The sequence below is a fragment of the Trichosporon asahii genome (genome assembly GCF_000293215.1).
Source record: "Trichosporon asahii var. asahii CBS 2479 unplaced genomic scaffold scaffold00006, whole genome shotgun sequence".
NCBI classification, from domain to species: Eukaryota; Fungi; Basidiomycota; class Tremellomycetes; order Trichosporonales; family Trichosporonaceae; genus Trichosporon; species Trichosporon asahii.
This window is the reverse complement of record NW_014040918.1, coordinates 86,969-103,647: the sequence shown is the minus strand read 5'-3', so window position 1 is coordinate 103,647 and position 16,679 is coordinate 86,969. Positions and strand designations below refer to the sequence as shown.

At 59.5% G+C, this 16,679-nt stretch overlaps 7 protein-coding genes across 7 annotated transcripts; 4 read left to right on the top strand and 3 right to left on the bottom strand.

Moving 5' to 3' along the window:
- Positions 1–50: 50 nt before the first annotated feature.
- Positions 51–935, top strand: A1Q1_06277 (uncharacterized protein; the record flags this gene model as incomplete). The annotated part of the gene is made up of 1 exon (XM_014327881.1): positions 51–935. One exon carries the CDS (start codon positions 51–53, stop codon positions 933–935), a length of 885 nt encoding a protein of 294 aa, XP_014183356.1.
- A 505-nt stretch (positions 936–1,440) lies between these two features.
- A1Q1_06276 (uncharacterized protein) lies at positions 1,441–1,971 on the top strand (the record flags this gene model as incomplete). The annotated part of the gene is made up of 3 exons (XM_014327880.1): positions 1,441–1,664; positions 1,768–1,903; positions 1,960–1,971. The coding sequence occupies 3 exons, from the start codon at positions 1,441–1,443 to the stop codon at positions 1,969–1,971; spliced, it is 372 nt and encodes a 123-aa protein (XP_014183355.1).
- A 1,856-nt stretch (positions 1,972–3,827) lies between these two features.
- On the top strand, positions 3,828–4,438 carry A1Q1_06275 (uncharacterized protein; the record flags this gene model as incomplete). The annotated part of the gene is made up of 4 exons (XM_014327879.1): positions 3,828–3,930; positions 3,988–4,226; positions 4,276–4,306; positions 4,350–4,438. 4 exons carry the CDS (start codon positions 3,828–3,830, stop codon positions 4,436–4,438), a joined length of 462 nt encoding a protein of 153 aa, XP_014183354.1.
- A 1,267-nt stretch (positions 4,439–5,705) lies between these two features.
- On the bottom strand, positions 5,706–7,147 carry A1Q1_06274 (aminomethyltransferase, precursor; the record flags this gene model as incomplete). The annotated part of the gene is made up of 3 exons (XM_014327878.1): positions 5,706–6,230; positions 6,388–6,993; positions 7,040–7,147. The coding sequence occupies 3 exons, from the start codon at positions 7,145–7,147 to the stop codon at positions 5,706–5,708; spliced, it is 1,239 nt and encodes a 412-aa protein (XP_014183353.1).
- Positions 7,148–8,062: 915 nt separating this feature from the next.
- Positions 8,063–9,814, bottom strand: A1Q1_06273 (protein phosphatase; the record flags this gene model as incomplete). Its single annotated transcript, XM_014327877.1, has 2 exons — positions 8,063–8,869; positions 8,936–9,814. 2 exons carry the CDS (start codon positions 9,812–9,814, stop codon positions 8,063–8,065), a joined length of 1,686 nt encoding a protein of 561 aa, XP_014183352.1.
- A 1,455-nt stretch (positions 9,815–11,269) lies between these two features.
- A1Q1_06272 (cell cycle-related protein) lies at positions 11,270–13,709 on the bottom strand (the record flags this gene model as incomplete). The annotated part of the gene is made up of 3 exons (XM_014327876.1): positions 11,270–11,366; positions 11,417–13,446; positions 13,638–13,709. The coding sequence occupies 3 exons, from the start codon at positions 13,707–13,709 to the stop codon at positions 11,270–11,272; spliced, it is 2,199 nt and encodes a 732-aa protein (XP_014183351.1).
- Positions 13,710–14,490: 781 nt separating this feature from the next.
- Positions 14,491–16,380, top strand: A1Q1_06271 (uncharacterized protein; the record flags this gene model as incomplete). The annotated part of the gene is made up of 4 exons (XM_014327875.1): positions 14,491–14,567; positions 14,619–15,215; positions 15,256–16,030; positions 16,081–16,380. 4 exons carry the CDS (start codon positions 14,491–14,493, stop codon positions 16,378–16,380), a joined length of 1,749 nt encoding a protein of 582 aa, XP_014183350.1.
- Positions 16,381–16,679: the final 299 nt, after the last annotated feature.

Here is a 16,679-nt window from a genome sequence, read left to right as displayed (position 1 = left end):
AGCCACTCACCACACTACCGACCAGCCAACCTACCCGAGCGAGGATCACCATGGTTCGAACGAAAGCCCACGCGAATAGCGCCCTCTCCGGCGCAAAGAAGACGCACAAAGGCTACAACTATGTGCAGAAGACGATGCACGGCCTCGCGACGCTGTGCGCGATCGGATCCCTGATCGCCTCAGCCATCTGCGCTCACAAGGCGCACAAATACCGTGGCGACGACGACGACGATGACGACGACGGAGGCCACTACAAGATGGCGCGCAACGTCTCCATTGCCGCCGCCGTTTGGTCAGGCCTCACGATCCTGCAGCAGGGCGGACAGGGTGGAGACCAGTGGAAGCACGCCACCAAGGTCGCCAAGCTCCGCAAGCTGAGGAGGAACAACAACGAGGACCAGCGCGGCCTCAACGCTGGCGGCGCCGCCGACTACGGATACGCCGAAAACCGCCGACGACAGCTCATCCACCTCGCCATCCAGGCTGCGGTCATTATCTTCGGCATTGTCGTGCTTGCCATCTGGGCCAACCCTCTTATGAAGCGCACGTACCGCAATGCGTCGTTCATCTCGTCCCTCAAGGCTTGGGGTATTCTTGGCTGGATCGCTCTTGGGCTCCTCATCCTCGGCCTCCTCATCGCCCTCCTCATGCTGTTCACGAAGAAGCGGCACACTGTCGACAACGCCGGATATGACAACGCAGCCTATGGTGACACGGCTTATACCGGCACCACGGCCACTACCGGCAACGTAACTCACACCGGCCCCATGGCTCATTCCGGTAACATGGCTCATACCGGCAACGCAGCTTACACCGGCAACACAGCTTACACCGGCAGCACGGTCCCTATCGGTAACACGGCCAATGTGGGCAACCAGGCCCCTGTCGCTAACCAGGCCACCTACGGAACGCAGCCGCAGATGACGTCCGTGTAAACGATGCACTCGAATCGAAGTCGAAGTCGTAACAAAAGCAGAACAATTGAATGCCCGCACTGTATCCATCTTCCACTGCAACTCTATAATAGCAAGCGCAGAATGCGTACATGTATGCTCTTGACATGAAACAATAAACGAGCGTGTTTCACTAGACAACACTAGACTGGCTGTCCGCAACACCTCCGTCACTCACCGTGCTCTCCCACATTCTTGCAAACATATCGCCTGCTCAAGCTCCCTGTCAATGGTTTGACCAGACAACTAACTGTGAGTCTTCGGCCTACCCCGCAAACCCCGCCCAAACGGTCAGACAACCTCATTCCCTTGACCTTCTGCATATGCAGCACGTGAGTCGAATGTTAGTTTTGCCCGCTGCATCAGTAGCTGGGCATGCAAGTGATCTGCAATGGAACAAGCCGACGTCAGCGCGAGTTGGAACCAAACATGGGGCCCCATAGACTTGGCGCACGTCGGCGAACAAAAGCGCTAAACGGGAGTCGGAATGTTGGGCGTTCTCCGTGCCCGCGTCTCCCTTCACATTCCATCCTCCCTCCGACGCGTTCAAGTGCACATGTTCAGCATCTTCAGGCCCCGCCCACGTCGTCGCCCGAGCAACGATGTCGTACCTGATCCGTTTGGGCCGTTCCCGAGGACCAACTATGTTCTCCAGCCTGCGCGGACAGCGGCCCAAGTGCTGGATTCGGAAGATCCGAGGCACAACATCCAGTACGCGGCACGAATAGCGAGCAAGGAGTGGGCGCGGATAGCGGCTTCGGAGAGCTGGCACGAGGTCGATGAGTGCTTGTTCCAACTGGCTGTGCTCGATAAGTTCATTGACCTGTGAGGCGATTCACTCTGGCCTGCTGACCCCTAGCGCCCTCAATCTTCGACAGGTCGGTCCCATCGACACTTACGACGGCTGGAGAGGATGGGCAGACTGGGTCATCGACATTGTGGTCGAGATGGTAAGTACAGTAGCCATGAATGTTTAGTTGATAGCAGGCGTACGACAAACTTCCAGGACCGAGACTAATGCTCCTCGCCCACTCTCGCGAGTTCGTTCTCCGCATGTCGGAGCGTGTCTTCCTGCCGTACGTTGACGCGGAGGACTGCAGCTCGTACGTCCACCCTGGGGAGCTGGACTTCGAGTGTCTCGGTCGCTTCCGATCTGGACATCCAGAGTGTCCTGGTGACGTGCTCGAGGAGGACGTATTCCCGGAATCGAAGGAAAGTATTACCCCGTCTTCTAATGACGGTGAATAAAGAGAGGGCAGCGCTATGCGCCGACGAGTGCCAGATGCCAAGGGTCCAAGCCCACCCGAGGGTCCACAAGCCCGCTCACCTATTGATAATGTGTGTCTTGTGTTCTCGTTCGTCTCCCTCGGCGTGTTCTTGATCTTCTTGGAAGCCGGCGTGATCTACTTTCTCTGGAGGCTGTTCTCTCTTGTTGCCAGAGGCTTCGCTGAGGTAAAGTCTTTGTGGTCTACAGCTGTCGATTGCTACCCATTGTGTGGACTGGCGCAGTGGCGAGCGTGTATAGTTGCGACCTTGGAGGGGCGGGCTGCCATGGAGGTCTCTGATGCTCTTGCCCCGCCGTAGCGATTGCGATGTATCGTTGTAATGGTGACGAGGAGGACCGTGACGGTCGAGCAGCTTGCATGCCTAACAGCTTGAAGCAGGTGCTCCCAACTGTCTGACGCCTACTGAAGAAGATCGTCATTGACGACGCCCTGCGCCCCTTCCAGATGCTCCACGCAACACCTGACAACCATTCGTTACCTCTCATCTTGCCAGCATGCCAGTAGCTTTCGGTTTCTCATGTGTCGTACGAGGGGTGGGTCCACACGACCCCGGGTGACCTTTCTACAGCCAAACAAAACCGGTGAGCTTCCCCGAAATGACGTTCAAGCTCCCACACAGACCAAAGCTGATCGTACGGTGACCCTCTGTGGGCAATGGTGCTACACAAGTTGTGAGCTACTTATCACGTCTGTCTAGCTGATCCACAGTCTCCCCACCCTGAGCATCACAGCGGTGCATAGGCGCGGTGACCTCAGCTTCTCCGCTCTCTAGCTTATACCAAACGTCGCTCAGAGCTTGTCGCCGTAAGCTGTCGGGCTTCACCATAGCTAATCCCTAGCCCCTGGGCACGTAACCTGCAGTCCCGATGAGCTCGGAGCTGCCAACCACCACCTGTAAAGCTGATGCCCAGCCAGCTCTTCACCCGTAACTGGCGACCTTAACGTGGCTTCTTTTCACATCAGAGCTTATTCTCTGATATCTCTCTTCAGTTGTTCTAGGCCAGTGGTAAGCTGTGAGCGCGTTTTCTATCAGCTGACCTCCCAGCCTACTCATGTGGGTCACTGGTAAGCTACCACATCGTCGCGTTGAAGCTGGTATCCAGCCCTCCTCATCTCTCAAGACGCAGCGTGAGCTTCAAGAGGCAATCAATCAGCTGATCCCCAGCACTTTCCCTAGCATTTAACGGTCGTGCAGGCGAAGTACGCTTATTCGTACGCTTTGAGCTGATCACTGTCCCCACCGCCCAACTCCCATGATGTGAGGCGCTGTGAGCTCTCCATCCCCGCACGTCCTGCATAGCTAATTCACAGTCACCTCCTATGGCTTGGCCGTAAGCTCTGCTTTGTCTTATTCTGAGCTGACTCCCAGGCCACCGGACCCATTCGACAGGCCAAGACATAGCGCATAGCGGTATTGTCGCATCAGAGCTGACCCACAGTGCCCTCGTCTTCAGCGACCCAGTGTAAGCTGTGATGGCCCATTCTTCGGCTGAACCCCTAGCCTCCTCACCTCCGATGGTGCGAGGTATGCTTTCGTTGCCGTCCTCAAGCTGATTCCCAGCCCTCCGCCCCCACCTCATCGTCCGAGATGAAGCGTAAGCTATCAGTTGCCTCACGTATCTCCAGCTCCAAGGCGCTCGTCAGTAAGGTTCATCGCGGCTTGGGCCTTCGTGACCTGACTACAGTCTTCAGTGCGTCTTCTGTCCTCTCGGTAAGCTTTTCGAGGGGCGCCAATAGCTGATCCCCAGACTCCGCTCCTCTCGATATCCACCTGGCGTGCAAGCGTGGTGAGCTCGCTAGCGGAGACCGAGCTGATCCCAGTCCTCATCGCCTAATTCGCTGTGAAGTGAGCGACGGTATGCTTCCCAAACCAAGGAATAGAGCTGATTCACAGTCAACACTGAATAGAACACTCGTACGCTCTCTCACTGTTTCATTCGAGCTGATTCTCAGTCCTCCGTCCCCTCCTTATGGTCCGAGATGTGGCGTAAGCTGAACACTGGCCTTTCGCACACAGCTGATCCCCAGCCCCCCAGACCTCTAGCCCTCAGTTCCAAGTCGCACAAGGTAAGCTTCCATAGACACTTGAGGCCTCTGAGCTAACTCGCAGTCCCCCCTTCCTCTAAGTCTCGCGTAATTGGTGAGCTGTCCAAGTTCTCGTCATCAGTTGATCCCCAGCTCCTCGATTCTGGGTTCTGAAACGACAGTCATGGTAAGCTCGTTCGTCGCTGATGTCTTAGCTGACTCCAGCCTCTCCACTGCAGAACGAGGCGTAAGCTGTGTAGTCTCGATTCAGTAGCTAACCCCCAGCCCCTCCGGAGGGACTTTCTGGTATGCTTGCCGGTACTCGTCGGCTCTGAGCTGATCCCCAGTCCCACCCTTTACTGCAATCGTAAAGTCGAGCAATAGAGCAGGCGCGGTGAGCTCACTGTGGATTTCGCTGAGCTGATCCCAGTCCCCCCACCATCCAGTGCGACAACGCGTAAGCTGTGAGACTGCTTGCTTGTAGCTAACCTCCAGCCTCTCCATGAACTCACCGGTATGCTCTCAGCTGCCACCTTTTGTTCCAGCTGACCCCCAGCAAACTCATCTTCACATCACTGCGTGAGCTGTTACGACCTTGCAGTTCAGCTGATCCCCAGTCTCCCCCATGAGAAGCGTACCAGTGAGCTTACTGAGAGCTGTGAGCTTTCTCCGCAAGCCGCAAGAAGCTAACACCCAGTCCCCCCTCCATCAATAAAGGCAGGACGAGGCGTAAGCTGTGGGGCTTGGACTTTGTAGCTGACCCGCAGTGCTCCTAGTCGCACGACATGCGGAGTAGGCTGTAACGATCTCGCAGTTCAGCTGATCCCCAGTTTCTCATCGGTAGTCTACTGAGAGCTGTGAGCTTCCTCCGCAAGAGCTGACTCCCAGTCTCCCCTGCCCTCATCCCAGAGCGAAAAGAGAACAAGAGGTAAGCTGGCGAACACGGATTACAGCTGAGCTTCCAGTTCTCCGCTCGGTGCAATGGTGAGCTAGGCGGTTATCTATCCAGCTCACTCCAGACTCTTCCCTCCCAAGCACTTCGTACATTATGCAATCTTGAGCCGGTTTGGAGGTTGAGTATAGGCAGTGTTGTGAATGAGTCAGCGAGTCAGCGAGTCAGCGTGTCAGTGCAGCGTCAATATCGAACCGATGACACCAATTACATGCTTTTCCTTCCTGTTGTTGAGAACTACCACAATTTTGTTTCTATAACTTCTCCGTATCTCCCTTCCCTATCCCCTCCTCCTTTCCATGGCCGCCCACCTCGCCCCCTCCCTCCCCCGCGAACCTCGCACCCACCCCGCCATACTCAAAGCCCTCGCACTCGCGCCCTCCACCCTCCTCCAACCCAGCACTCGTCCCGTACTCAAGTATCGCCCTCGCGCTCGCTCGCCCCCTCCCCGTGCCCAAGCTACGCACTCGCGCCTGCGGCGCTCGTGCTCTACTTGTAGTACTTGGCCGGCACGAAGGGCATCGGGCGCACCGTGGCGTCGCGCAACTTCTTCCTCACCTCGACCTTGAGGGGGGTGCCCTTCTTATGGCTTCCGTTCTTGACGTATCCCATGGCAATATTCGTGGCAATATTCGTGCCGAGCGTCGGACTGGGGATTCCACTCGTGACGACGCCAATCTCGTTGCCCTCCGTGTCGAAGATCTTGGACCCTTCGCGCGCGGGACTGCCCTTGATCTCCAAGCCCACGCGGCGGCGCGCGGGCCCTTCCTTCAGTTCGCGCAGGATGCGGTCTGACCCCTTCATTCCCCCCGGAGTGCGGCGGTCCTTGCTCACCAGCCAGGCCAGCGCACCCTCGATCGGCGAGATGGACTCGTTCAGGTCGTGTCCGTACAGACACATACCGGCTTCCAGACGCAGAGAGTCGCGCGCTCCAAGACCGATCAGCTCGACGGAGGGGAGGGCCGTGATCTCCTCGGTCAGCGCGACGGCGGCCTCGGGCGGGATCGAGATCTGCTGTTAGCTCTGACATCCCGTCGCGTCGGTAAGCTGAGACGGCGTGCCGGGCTCCGTCGGGCTCCGTGAGCCTATGGCCCAGACCACTGCTCGTAGCTCAAAAAGCCTCGGCAGCCCCTCGCCTGCGGCTCGGCCTGCCTCGCCGGCTCGGACTCACCTCAAACCCATCCTCGCCCGTGTACCCTCCACGGGCAATGTGGCAGCGGACCTTGTCCTTGCCGACATTGGCATAAGTGCTCTGCCCAAACTTGAGCGTGGAGAGGTCATAGTCGGTGAGTTTCTGCAGCTCCTCGGCGGCCTTGGGGCCCTGGAGCGCGACGAGGCCGTACCCGTCGAGTGTCTTCCACTCGACCTTTTGGTCGGGGTGGTCCTTCTCCCACTTCTCCAGCTCCTTCTTGATGTGCGCCACGTCCTCGTCGATGCGGCCCGCGTTCGTGACAACGTACCATGCGCCATTCGGGTGGCGCGTCATGATGCTGTCGTCGATGATGCCCCCCTCGTCATTGAGCAGGACGGTGAGCGAAGAGCCGTGCTCGGGCAGCGCCGAGAGGGCAGTGGGGGTGAGAGACTCGAGGAAGGCCGTCGCACCCGGGCCGGAGAAGATGTGCTGCAGCATGTGGGAGACGTCGAAGAGACCGGCGTCGGAGCGAACGTGCTTGTGTGCCGTGACCTGGCCGACGTCGCCGTAGCTCAGCGGCATGGAGAAGCCCGCAAAGGGGACCATCTTGCCGCCGCGAGAAACGTTGAAGTCGTACAGGGGCGTCTTCTTGAGCTGTCCCTTGTTAGCTCTGTCTCGAAGGCGGGCTCACCTCCTCGGCGAAGGCAGGAGTGCTCGCGAACCCGCGCAGGACGAGGCGGCCCTGCACGGGGCGAGCCTGCGTGCGGGCGATGGCAGTAGCGGCGCGCGAGCGAAGCATGGGGGGGGGGGGTGTCTGGGGAGAAAGAAACCTGGGGTGGCTGATGATATACTGGCCAGACTGGCCAGACTCATAGACTCACTCACTCCGGGGCCATAGCCGCTCCCAAGTCCGATTGCACCGGGTATGACGGGCGAGATAATGGCCCCGCGCGGAGCATAAGCCAGGCGGGCCAGGCGGGGCTGGACGGGGAATTTCCAAGGTCCTCCCAGATAACGCGCCCACCGTGGAAATTCCCGGTCCAGCCTTGGAAATTGGGCCAGGCGGGACGCCCCAGTGTTGGACAGTTGTTGGACAGTGTTGGACAGACTTGGGCCTCCACTCTAGTCTCGCTTGGGCCAATCGAAAGCGGCGTTTTCTCCACCGAGTCAACAATCAGTACTCTCTGCGGCTTGCGCGGCACGGCATCGATTATCCAAGATGTCCAGGTACCGTTATTGGAATCAAGCAGGTGCCCGCCCAACGATCAACCAGTTATAAGCCAGCGCGTGCATCAGCGTCCGTCTAGCCATGTTTCTAAGGGACCAAACGTATTAACATAGAGGTAGTGGGCTAAGAGAGGAAACTCTTGTAGTGTCTGTCGCTGCACACGACAGCGTGCAAAGTGGGTGGTGGGTGGTAGTAGGATCGGGTAGTTTGGGAAAGAGATGTCGCCTGTTGTCACCGACGACATAAAATAAAAAGCGCGTGTAAAGAGGATAGAGTGAGAGCAAAGTACAACGACGACGAACAAAGGCGGGGTATCGGGTATCGTCGAGTGCCGAATGCAATGGTTTGGTGTAGAGTGTGGGGTCGGTGAGGTGGTGCTGGGGATATGAGAACGAGTAAGAGACGCCTGAAACCGGGACTTGGTGCTGTTGTAGTGTAGAATGAAGAGAATGAAGAGAGACCAGATGGGAAGACGAGAGCCGATTACTAAAGGCTGCCGTCGAGAACACCCCGCACATCATCCACAGTCGCGAGGTCGGTCAAGAACGGGCACAGGTCGGTGAGCTCCGTGTCATGCGGGTCGTTGAACCACGTCGAGACGGGCACAGCATTGTTCGGGTGGAAGATGTACGACGCGGGCGAGTTGTCGATGATGATCGACGTCGAAATGTCGCGGCCGAGCTGCGACAGGTCCTTGACATAGTTGCCCTTGTGATTGTAGCAGCTCTCGCGGAAGAGGCGGTGGCGCACGACGCGGCCGACATCGAGCATGTCGAGCACCGGGTCCGCGTACTTGCTAAGCGAGGCCGTGAACACGACAATCTCGTAAATCTTGCCCATCTCCTGCAAAAAGTGGTCGACGCCGGGCCGCTTGATCACATACACGTTGTGTGTCTGCGACTCAATCTCCACAGGCACAATGTAGTCGGCAGACGGCAGCATCTTGAAGCTCGAGTGCAGCAACGTCTCGTCCAGGTCGAGCACGAGGCATTTGCGGCCCTTGTCCATGTCGAGCAGGGGAGGGAGTAGCGGCGCCGGGTTTCCGTTCTCGTCGAGCGGGATACCGATACCGCCCTGCGCAATGAGCCGATCCTCCTCGTCCTCAAAGTCCTCGTCGCCGTAGAGCATCTCCTGCTGTCCGTGCTCGTCAACATTGTCGTCGCTCAGGTCCGTGTAGCCGCCACTCGTGTCTGTTCGGCTGTGGGCGAGGTCCTGCGCGTGCGGCAGGTGGTGCTCAGACTCGGTGCGGTGCAGCATATGCTGGTGAATGATCTCGGATCCAGAGCCGGGGGCCTGGACGGCTCCTGACGTGAGGCCGCCAGTCTGAAGTCAGTTGATACGCTCAATACCGCAACTCACCTCGTCTATCGGGGCGGTGGTCGGCTCAGAAGAAGGAATAATGACACCGGCATCGCTACCGGTCCCGCTCGAGGAAGAGTTACCAGTGGCGCCGTTTCCAGCGACATCGCGCTTCTCATCATCGGCAGGCGCAGAAGTCTTCGCAGCAACAGTCGCGGCAGTCGCGCCCGCAGCCACGCCAGCGCCAGCAGCAACAGCAGTGGTTGCCTTGCCAGCGCTGCTGTTCGCACCCGGCCGGGCGCTCGAGCCTGCCTGGTTTGGGTTGGTTTTTGGCGGGGCCGCATCCTCAAACTCGTCGGCAGAGAGACATCCAAGGGCGACAAAGATGCTAGCCAGGCCACCTCGCTTTCTACGCTTCTTGCCGCTGCTGGTTGTCGCCGACTTGGCGGGGGATGACGCCGCGATCGATGACCCAGCCGCCTTCTCCTCCGTGCTGCTGCCCTTGGACCCTCGGTTCGCGTTGGCGGCAGCTGGCGTAGTCGTCGCAGCGGCAGCCGCAGGTCGCGTCTCAGTCGCTGTCGCCGCCGGCGCGGGGGTCGTGGTTGTCGTGGTAGCGGCGGCGGGGGCGGTAGTGGTGTTTGCAGCCGGGGCGGTAGCGTCGGTGGACCCAACAGCTCCCTCGACAGACTTTGACGTTTCAGATGCGACCGTGCTGGTGGCGGCGTTCTGGTCATTTGCGATTACGGCTTCTGATGTCTTGGCCGCGTCCGGTGCGGGCGGCGACACGGCAGGCGCGTCCGCGACGGGGGCAGCATCGGTGGTGGTGGCGGCAGGTTGCTGGACAACGGCATCGGATGCTGCAGTCGTGGGTGCGACGGCGGCGTCTGGGACCTGGGTAGCCTCAGTGGTGTTGGGCTGGGTGCCCGTCAGAACGGACATTTCCTCGTCAGTTGGACGAGGTTTGTTTGGGTGGGTGGTGAGAATGCCTTGGTGGTGAGGCTTAGGTGCAGGTGACTGGGTTAAGGTGATGGTGGGGGGTGAGATGGGATGTGTCGAGGGTGATGTGGAACGAGTGTGCGGTGCTTAGGCCTCGTGGTTGATGGGACGGCGGTGGGCGCGGCCTCTCGAAGTCGAACCAGGCGGGGGTGAGGGGATGAATGGTGGATGGTCGAGCGTGGGCGGTGATGGGTGTGTGGTGTGTGGGGGACTGAAGCAGTGGGATGTCGTCTATGGTAGGTGGGTGATGAAGGAGAGACAATGTAGACTAGGGGAGAGTGAGTGTGGATGGATGGAGTGGTGGATGGTGGTTTGTGGTGGTGGATGGGATGAGTGTGATGACTTTGATCGGGCGGTGACCGTGTTAGCGTGTAGTGGGAGAGTGCCGTGCGGTGAGACTGGGAGGGAGCTGAGGGAGACGGTGTGCGGTGGGTGGATGATTGTTGACGGATGGGGACACCACAGGGGCTGCTTTGGCTAACAGCGAGTGCGCGAGTGCAATGGCCATTAGCAGTTTCGATTACTGCAAGAGGCACCTGAATAGGAAAACCATGGCATTGAATTACAGGTGCACCGTGCGCGATGTCTAGTCCAGTGTACCAGGGATCGACCGGGTTTGGATCCCTTACAGTCCGGCCCTTTGCGCCCTTTGCTGCTTTGGGACGAGTCCTGCCCTGGGTGGCCATCCAGGACCAGCATCTGCCCCCGCACTCCCTGCCTTGCCTGCCTTGCCACAACAGGCAAGAACGCGACCCGTGCCTGTCTTCCGCCAGGAGGGGAGGGAATCCCAAGGCCCGGCCCAACCCCCGCCCTGGTGCGTCCATCACTCCAGTCGTGCTCCAGCCGTGTCGTGCTCGGGCAGTCAGCCTGCAGAGTCTAAACCGACCCCAACTGTAGCGGGGCATGTCAGTCGCACAGTCTTGATGTAAGTTAGCGCTTGGCTTCATCAAAGGACACGGCATGCGGTATGCGACATGGCGACATGGCGACATGGCGTACTCATCTACCTCGACGCGACGCGAGCGAGCGTTATCACACTACGCGATCAATGGGCCACGACGCACAACGCCATTAGCTTGAACCGACAGTCAGTCTGCCAGCCGTTCTGGGCCATCTTCACCAAACCCACGCCGCCCACGCCGCCCACGCTGCCCATGAGCTTCGACGGAAGCGGCATGCCCCAAAGTTTAATACAGCATGCGCAGTTATGCATGGATGAATATGAGGATATGAGGCAAATGATGACCCGGGAAATGAAACTGCTGGAATCGGAGATTCTATGCTCTATGGTGACAGACACGCAGGGGAGGATGGTTGAGAGCTTTCGCACGAGCAGGCTCTTCCTCATCCTGCGCACACTTAGCCCACTTGGCTCGCTGCGCTCGCCGCGCGGCGCGCTTAATGCTTCATCTTCTTCTGCTTGTCGATCGCGGCGCGGAGACGGATCTGCTTCTGGCGCAGCGACGCCTTCTTCTTCTGCATGACCTTGTTGGAGCTGGGATGTTAGCTGGGGGGACCTTTGCGAAAGCTGTGGATGATACGCACTGCACGGCCATCATGAGGGGCTTGTTGCGCGCCTTCTCGCGGTTGGTGCTCGAGGACGGCTTGTCCTTCATCTTCTTTCCCTTGAGGGAGCCGAACTTTTCGCGGTCCTCGCGTCCGCGGCGGATGCTCTCCATGCGCTCCTCGTAGTCGGCCTTGGTCTTCTTGCGCGGGCCCAGGATCTCGTCGACGGTCAAGAACTGCCCCTGCTCCTCGACGGTGACGGTGCGCTTGGCGCGCTCGAGCTCGGCGAGCTTGCGCTTTGCCGCCGTGCCGCCTGCTTGCTCGACGGCCTTCTGCGCCGCCTTGAGCTTGAGCTCATTCAGGAGCGCAAAGTCGGCGGGCGTGAGGATCTTCTGCTGGGCAAGCAGCGAGAGCTTCTTCGCCTCGGACGTCGCGCTCGTCGCTGTCGAGACGACGGACTTGGCGTCGTCGTCCGACTCGTCCTCGGACTCAGACTCCTCGGCCCCGCGCCGGCGTTTCCGCTTCTCGCGCTTCGGCTTGCCTTCGTCCTCGGAATCGGAGATCTCAAGGTCGCCCCCGTCGCTGTCGACGTCGACCCAGCCGTCGCTCTCCGACTCCGAGTCGCTCTCGGCCTCCCAGTTCTCCCACCCCGCCTCGTCGTCCTCGTCCATCGGCGCGTCCTCGTCGTCGCTGACGCCGCCATTCGCCTCCTTCCGCATCGCCGCAAAGTGCTCCTCGAGCAGCTCCAGGCCCTCGATGCCCTCCGCCGCGTCCTGGCCGTGGCCGTACGCTGCGACGCCAGGACCGATGAGGCCCATGCTCGCCGCCTTGCCGCGGTCGCGGCGCTTGAGCATGCCGGGGTTCACCTCGCGGAAGAGTTGGAGCAGACCGCCCGCAGCCGTTGCGACGCCCTTGTCCTTGGACTTCTTGTACTCGACCAAGTCGCCCAGGAGGTCCTCCTCCATGCACCACGGCTGGCGGCGACAGACCTCGCGAATCGCATTGATACCCGCCGCAATGACCTCGGCGCCGACGCCGGGGTGCACAAACTCCTGCGCAATCTTGCGGATGACGGGCGTCAGCGCGTCGGGCGGGGTGAGGTCGTGCACCGACTGCGCGAGCGAGACGAGGATCAGCGTCACCTGCAGCTGGTGGTAGGTGAGGTACTTGATGATGAAGGTGTAGAATCCGAGCACGCAGAGCTTGTGCACGCCCATGACACGCGAGAGGAGCTGCATGATGAGAATCTTGTGGTCGAGCGAGTACTTCTTGTCGTGCTTCTGGAGGTTGTCGTAGAGTTTCTCGCCAAACGTCTGCGGGTCGTGCAGCAGCTCGAGCGCCGGGAAATTCACCTTCTTGCCCGCGTCCTCGGCGCGCTTCCGTCGCTCGTGCGACAGCCCGCTCTGCGCCTTCTTCAGCAGTCGCTCCTCCTTGCGTCCCGTCTTCTTGACCTTGTTCTTGTGCTCGATGCCCTTGACGTTCTTCCGGCTCGCCGCGACCGTGTCCTCGTCGTCCGAGTCTTCCTCGTCGTCATTGTCGGAACCAAGGAAGAAGTGGATGGCAGCACTCTGCACCTTGGTGTTCGGGTGGAAGGTCGCAAGCGCCGCAATCGACACCGTCTTGGCGTCCGTCCACACGCCCTTGCGCCACAGCTCGCGCACCATCATGACAGCCCACATCGCCTCGCCGCCCGGCTGCGTCTGCTTGCCCTTGCCCTTGTCGCCGGTGACCTCGCCGCCCATGCCGGCCTCAATCATGCCGAAGAGAAGCCCCTGGACGACACGGTTCAGGCGGTGGTTCTTCGTACGCTGGTTCGACGTCTTGAGGTCGGTCAGGATCGTCTTGCGAACAGTGGCACGCAGGTCCTTGCCGGCGTGCGGGAGCAGGGGGAGGAGCGTCTGCAGCAGCGTGATGCTGTCGATGATGTCCTTGTTGCGCAGCATGACCAGGTTGCGCACGCATGCCTCGCGCAGGTCACCCTTCACCATCATCATACCTCCCTCGCCGAGCAGGAGCGAGCGCAGCTGCCCGGGAAGCTCAGACGTGAGCTGCGGGTAGCACTGCGAGCACTGCGAGACAAAGTTGATCAGATCCGCGAACAGCTGCGTCGACTTGTCACTGTTCCCCGAGCTGCCCGACGCAGGCGCGACGCCTTGCAGCCGCAGCAGGGACAGGTAGTGGTTGTACTGGACCATGAACTCTTCCTTGTACGCGATCGGGTCGCGCTGGTTGTCAGCTAGGGCAGCCTTGTACAGCTCACCTTGACCAGATTTTGGAGCTGGGGAAGGGTATCCGTGACGAGGATACCCCTCGCTGAACGTGACTTGACCATGGTTGCTTGGTGGTCGTCGAGTGGTCGATGAGAAGGTTACTGGAAGCACCCAAAGGGCCGTAAGCAGCAGCACGCCGCAGGAGGACGCCGAAATCACGATGAAATCAGACTTTTGGATTAGTCTCACGCATATTTTCATTTTCTCCCGGTTTGCCACCCACCGTAGAGTTGTCACCGGGTGGAGGGGGATTTTCCGATATTTAGCCGCTGATCACCTGGGCCCCTCATTTGTGCTTCCTGCGCGATACTGCGACGTCCATGGCGCGCGCTAGACGCGTTTAGAGCTCCACATTGTGACCGCCATGTCTCGCTCTAGGCTCTGCGGTGACCACAGCAGTGACGTCGTGCGCGCCCTTCTCACGCGCGACTGACTTCTCTTGCTCCGGACCCCGACATCCCGATCCACGTCCTGCAAAGTGTCTTCCTCGCCGGCTCTCGGAACCCGTACCCTCATCCCTTTCCCCCTTGCAGCTCACTACGCACACGCTACTGACCACGACACAGATATATCTCCTCAATCCCGTCTTTCTCGGCCTTCTTCTTCCTCTCACTCACCCCCGGCCACCTCCCACCTCTCACCCCCAACTCACCGCGTTCTGTTCTCACCTCAAAGTCTCATTACCTGGTGTCGACTGCCCCACTCACCTCATCTTCATGCCTCGCTAGGCAATCCCTCGCTCCATTTCTTCCCATCTACTTTAAGCTCACCACAGACCGTCTTCCTTCCTCGCTTCCTCGTCCTACCTTGACTGACACCACACCCGCTTCCACCACAACCGTCATGGGTTCCCCACTGAGTTCTCCTGGCAAGCCCCCCTCCCAAGTCCTCCGCGACCAGCGCCGCGCTGCGCCTGACGTGTAAGTGAAGCGAGGAAGGCGCCATCTCCAGAGTCCAACCTGACAACGCAGGTCTCCCGTGGCCACTCGTATGCGTGCTTCCAGCCCCGACATTCTTGTCCCCTCGTCGGACGATCCAGACTCGTCCTGCAGCGATGCAGCGGTGACTTCGACCCCCTACAGCTCCAAGTACCGTCACAGCAGCAACCCTGGCTCTGGCGAAGATCCCTTCCGCACGCCCCAGCATTCGGACTCTTCCCCCGACAACTCGCTGTCGACCCCATCGACTGCTCCCAACAGCGCGGCGTCAGCCTCCGTGGAGCTCTTCCTCGGTCCTCAGCCCCTTTCGTACATTCATCTCCGTAACCGCATCTTGAACGGTGAAGAGTACAACCCCTCGCCTCTGCGCCCCAAGAATGTCGATGGCCACGCCGAGGTGCCACCCCTCATGACTGTCGCCTCCAACTCGAATGTCATCGAGCGCCCCCCTCAGGTCACTTTGGTCCCTTCTGAGAAGGTCGCACCCGACGCCAATGCTCCCCAGCTGTCCAAATGGCGCCAGGAGCAATTGAAGAAGGTCAAGCCTATCCGCCCTGTTGCTGGCGCTCGCGAGCGTCCCATTCCCCTTCTCCACGGGCCCCTGTCCCTTCCCTATGCACGCAACCCCAGGTAAGCCACTTAATCTCTCCTATCCAAGCTGACCTCCCAGCGGCGTCGATGCCACTGTCGCCGACCAGAGCTCGTACATGTCCCATGTCTTTGGGCTGCGCGTCGTCAACTCGCCCGAGGACAAAGGCGGCAACTCCAACTCTCGCGTTGCTTCCGAGTCTGCGGGCCGCAGCAACAACAGCGGTGGCGGTTACGCCTCTTCCAGCACCCACCACCACGACAAGTCCAATCCGTTCTCGCACCCCAACCCCAAGCAACGTCCCATGGTTGTTCGCGACTACAACCAGGTGATCGGCATCAAGAAGGACGTCACCCAGGAAGCCCCCGACGTAAACCATCTCAAGATGTCTGCCTATCTTGCTCAAGCTGTCGATGCCCGCACCCAGCTCGGTCTGGGCAAGCCTGCCGCTCCCGTGCCCAGCCCTCCTGACAACAAGGGGCGTATCCCTTCCGACTCGTTCTTGCCTCAGTACCCTGGCAATCAAGGTGCCGATAACGAGACGACCACATTGACTCTTGTCGACCCCTTGACCCAGCAGTTCTACACTGTCAAGGTCCCCAAGAGCTCCGTCGCCGATCCCGTCATTGACCTCAGCTCCCACGATAAGATTCACACTTCCACTCCCTACTCTGGCAAGGCGGACAGCAGCATCAACTGGCGCAACAAGGGTTCCCGCTCCAACCAGGGCACCCCCAACCGCAGTACCACCTCGGCCCAATCCGCTGTTTCTTCCCTCGTTACCACCAAGGATGCCGGTACTTCCCCTCAAGTCCTCACTCTCGAGCACTTGTACGAGAAGTTTGCTAACAAGAAGGTAGGCTAAACATGTTATGTAATTCCAGCTGACATCAGGTCCCGTCCAAGGAAGACATGTCCACCTATTCGTCTCCCAAGAGCAGCCTCTCCAAGAGCAGTACCCCTGCCTCGGTTCTCAAGGCTCTCAGTGCCTTGAACGACAACTCTGGCCGCAAGGTGCACGTCTCCGAAGCCGAGAGCTCCGCTGCCAACACCAGCAAGTCTAGCCCCACCAAGAAGAAGCGCTCCACCTCTGGCAAGTCCCGCAGCGCTGCTACCAAGACCGATCTCGTCTCGACTGGCGCGAGTCCCCAGAAGGTCTCAGCTGGCCGCCGCTCGAAGCGCACTGCCAAGAGCGCCGCGGCTTAGTCCACCGTCACAAGCTTCTCGACCACATGCCACAGCATTTCGTACCACTCATTCGATAGAACGCGTTCTCGTAAGTTTCATACTCTGTAGATAGTTAGCTTTGGGTCTCGTCTGCCATCAGCGCGTTCTCCCACGTTTCCGTTTCACATTCATTTCACACTACCATACAGCCTGATAGGGGGTCTTCTCCCTCCAATGCATCGCCGTGTTCATGTGAGTGTCAGGTCGTTTTCGCCTCCATTTCCTGCTGTAAGCTTCGTCAGGATATGGACCAATTCGTCTCCATCGTAAATGTCAGC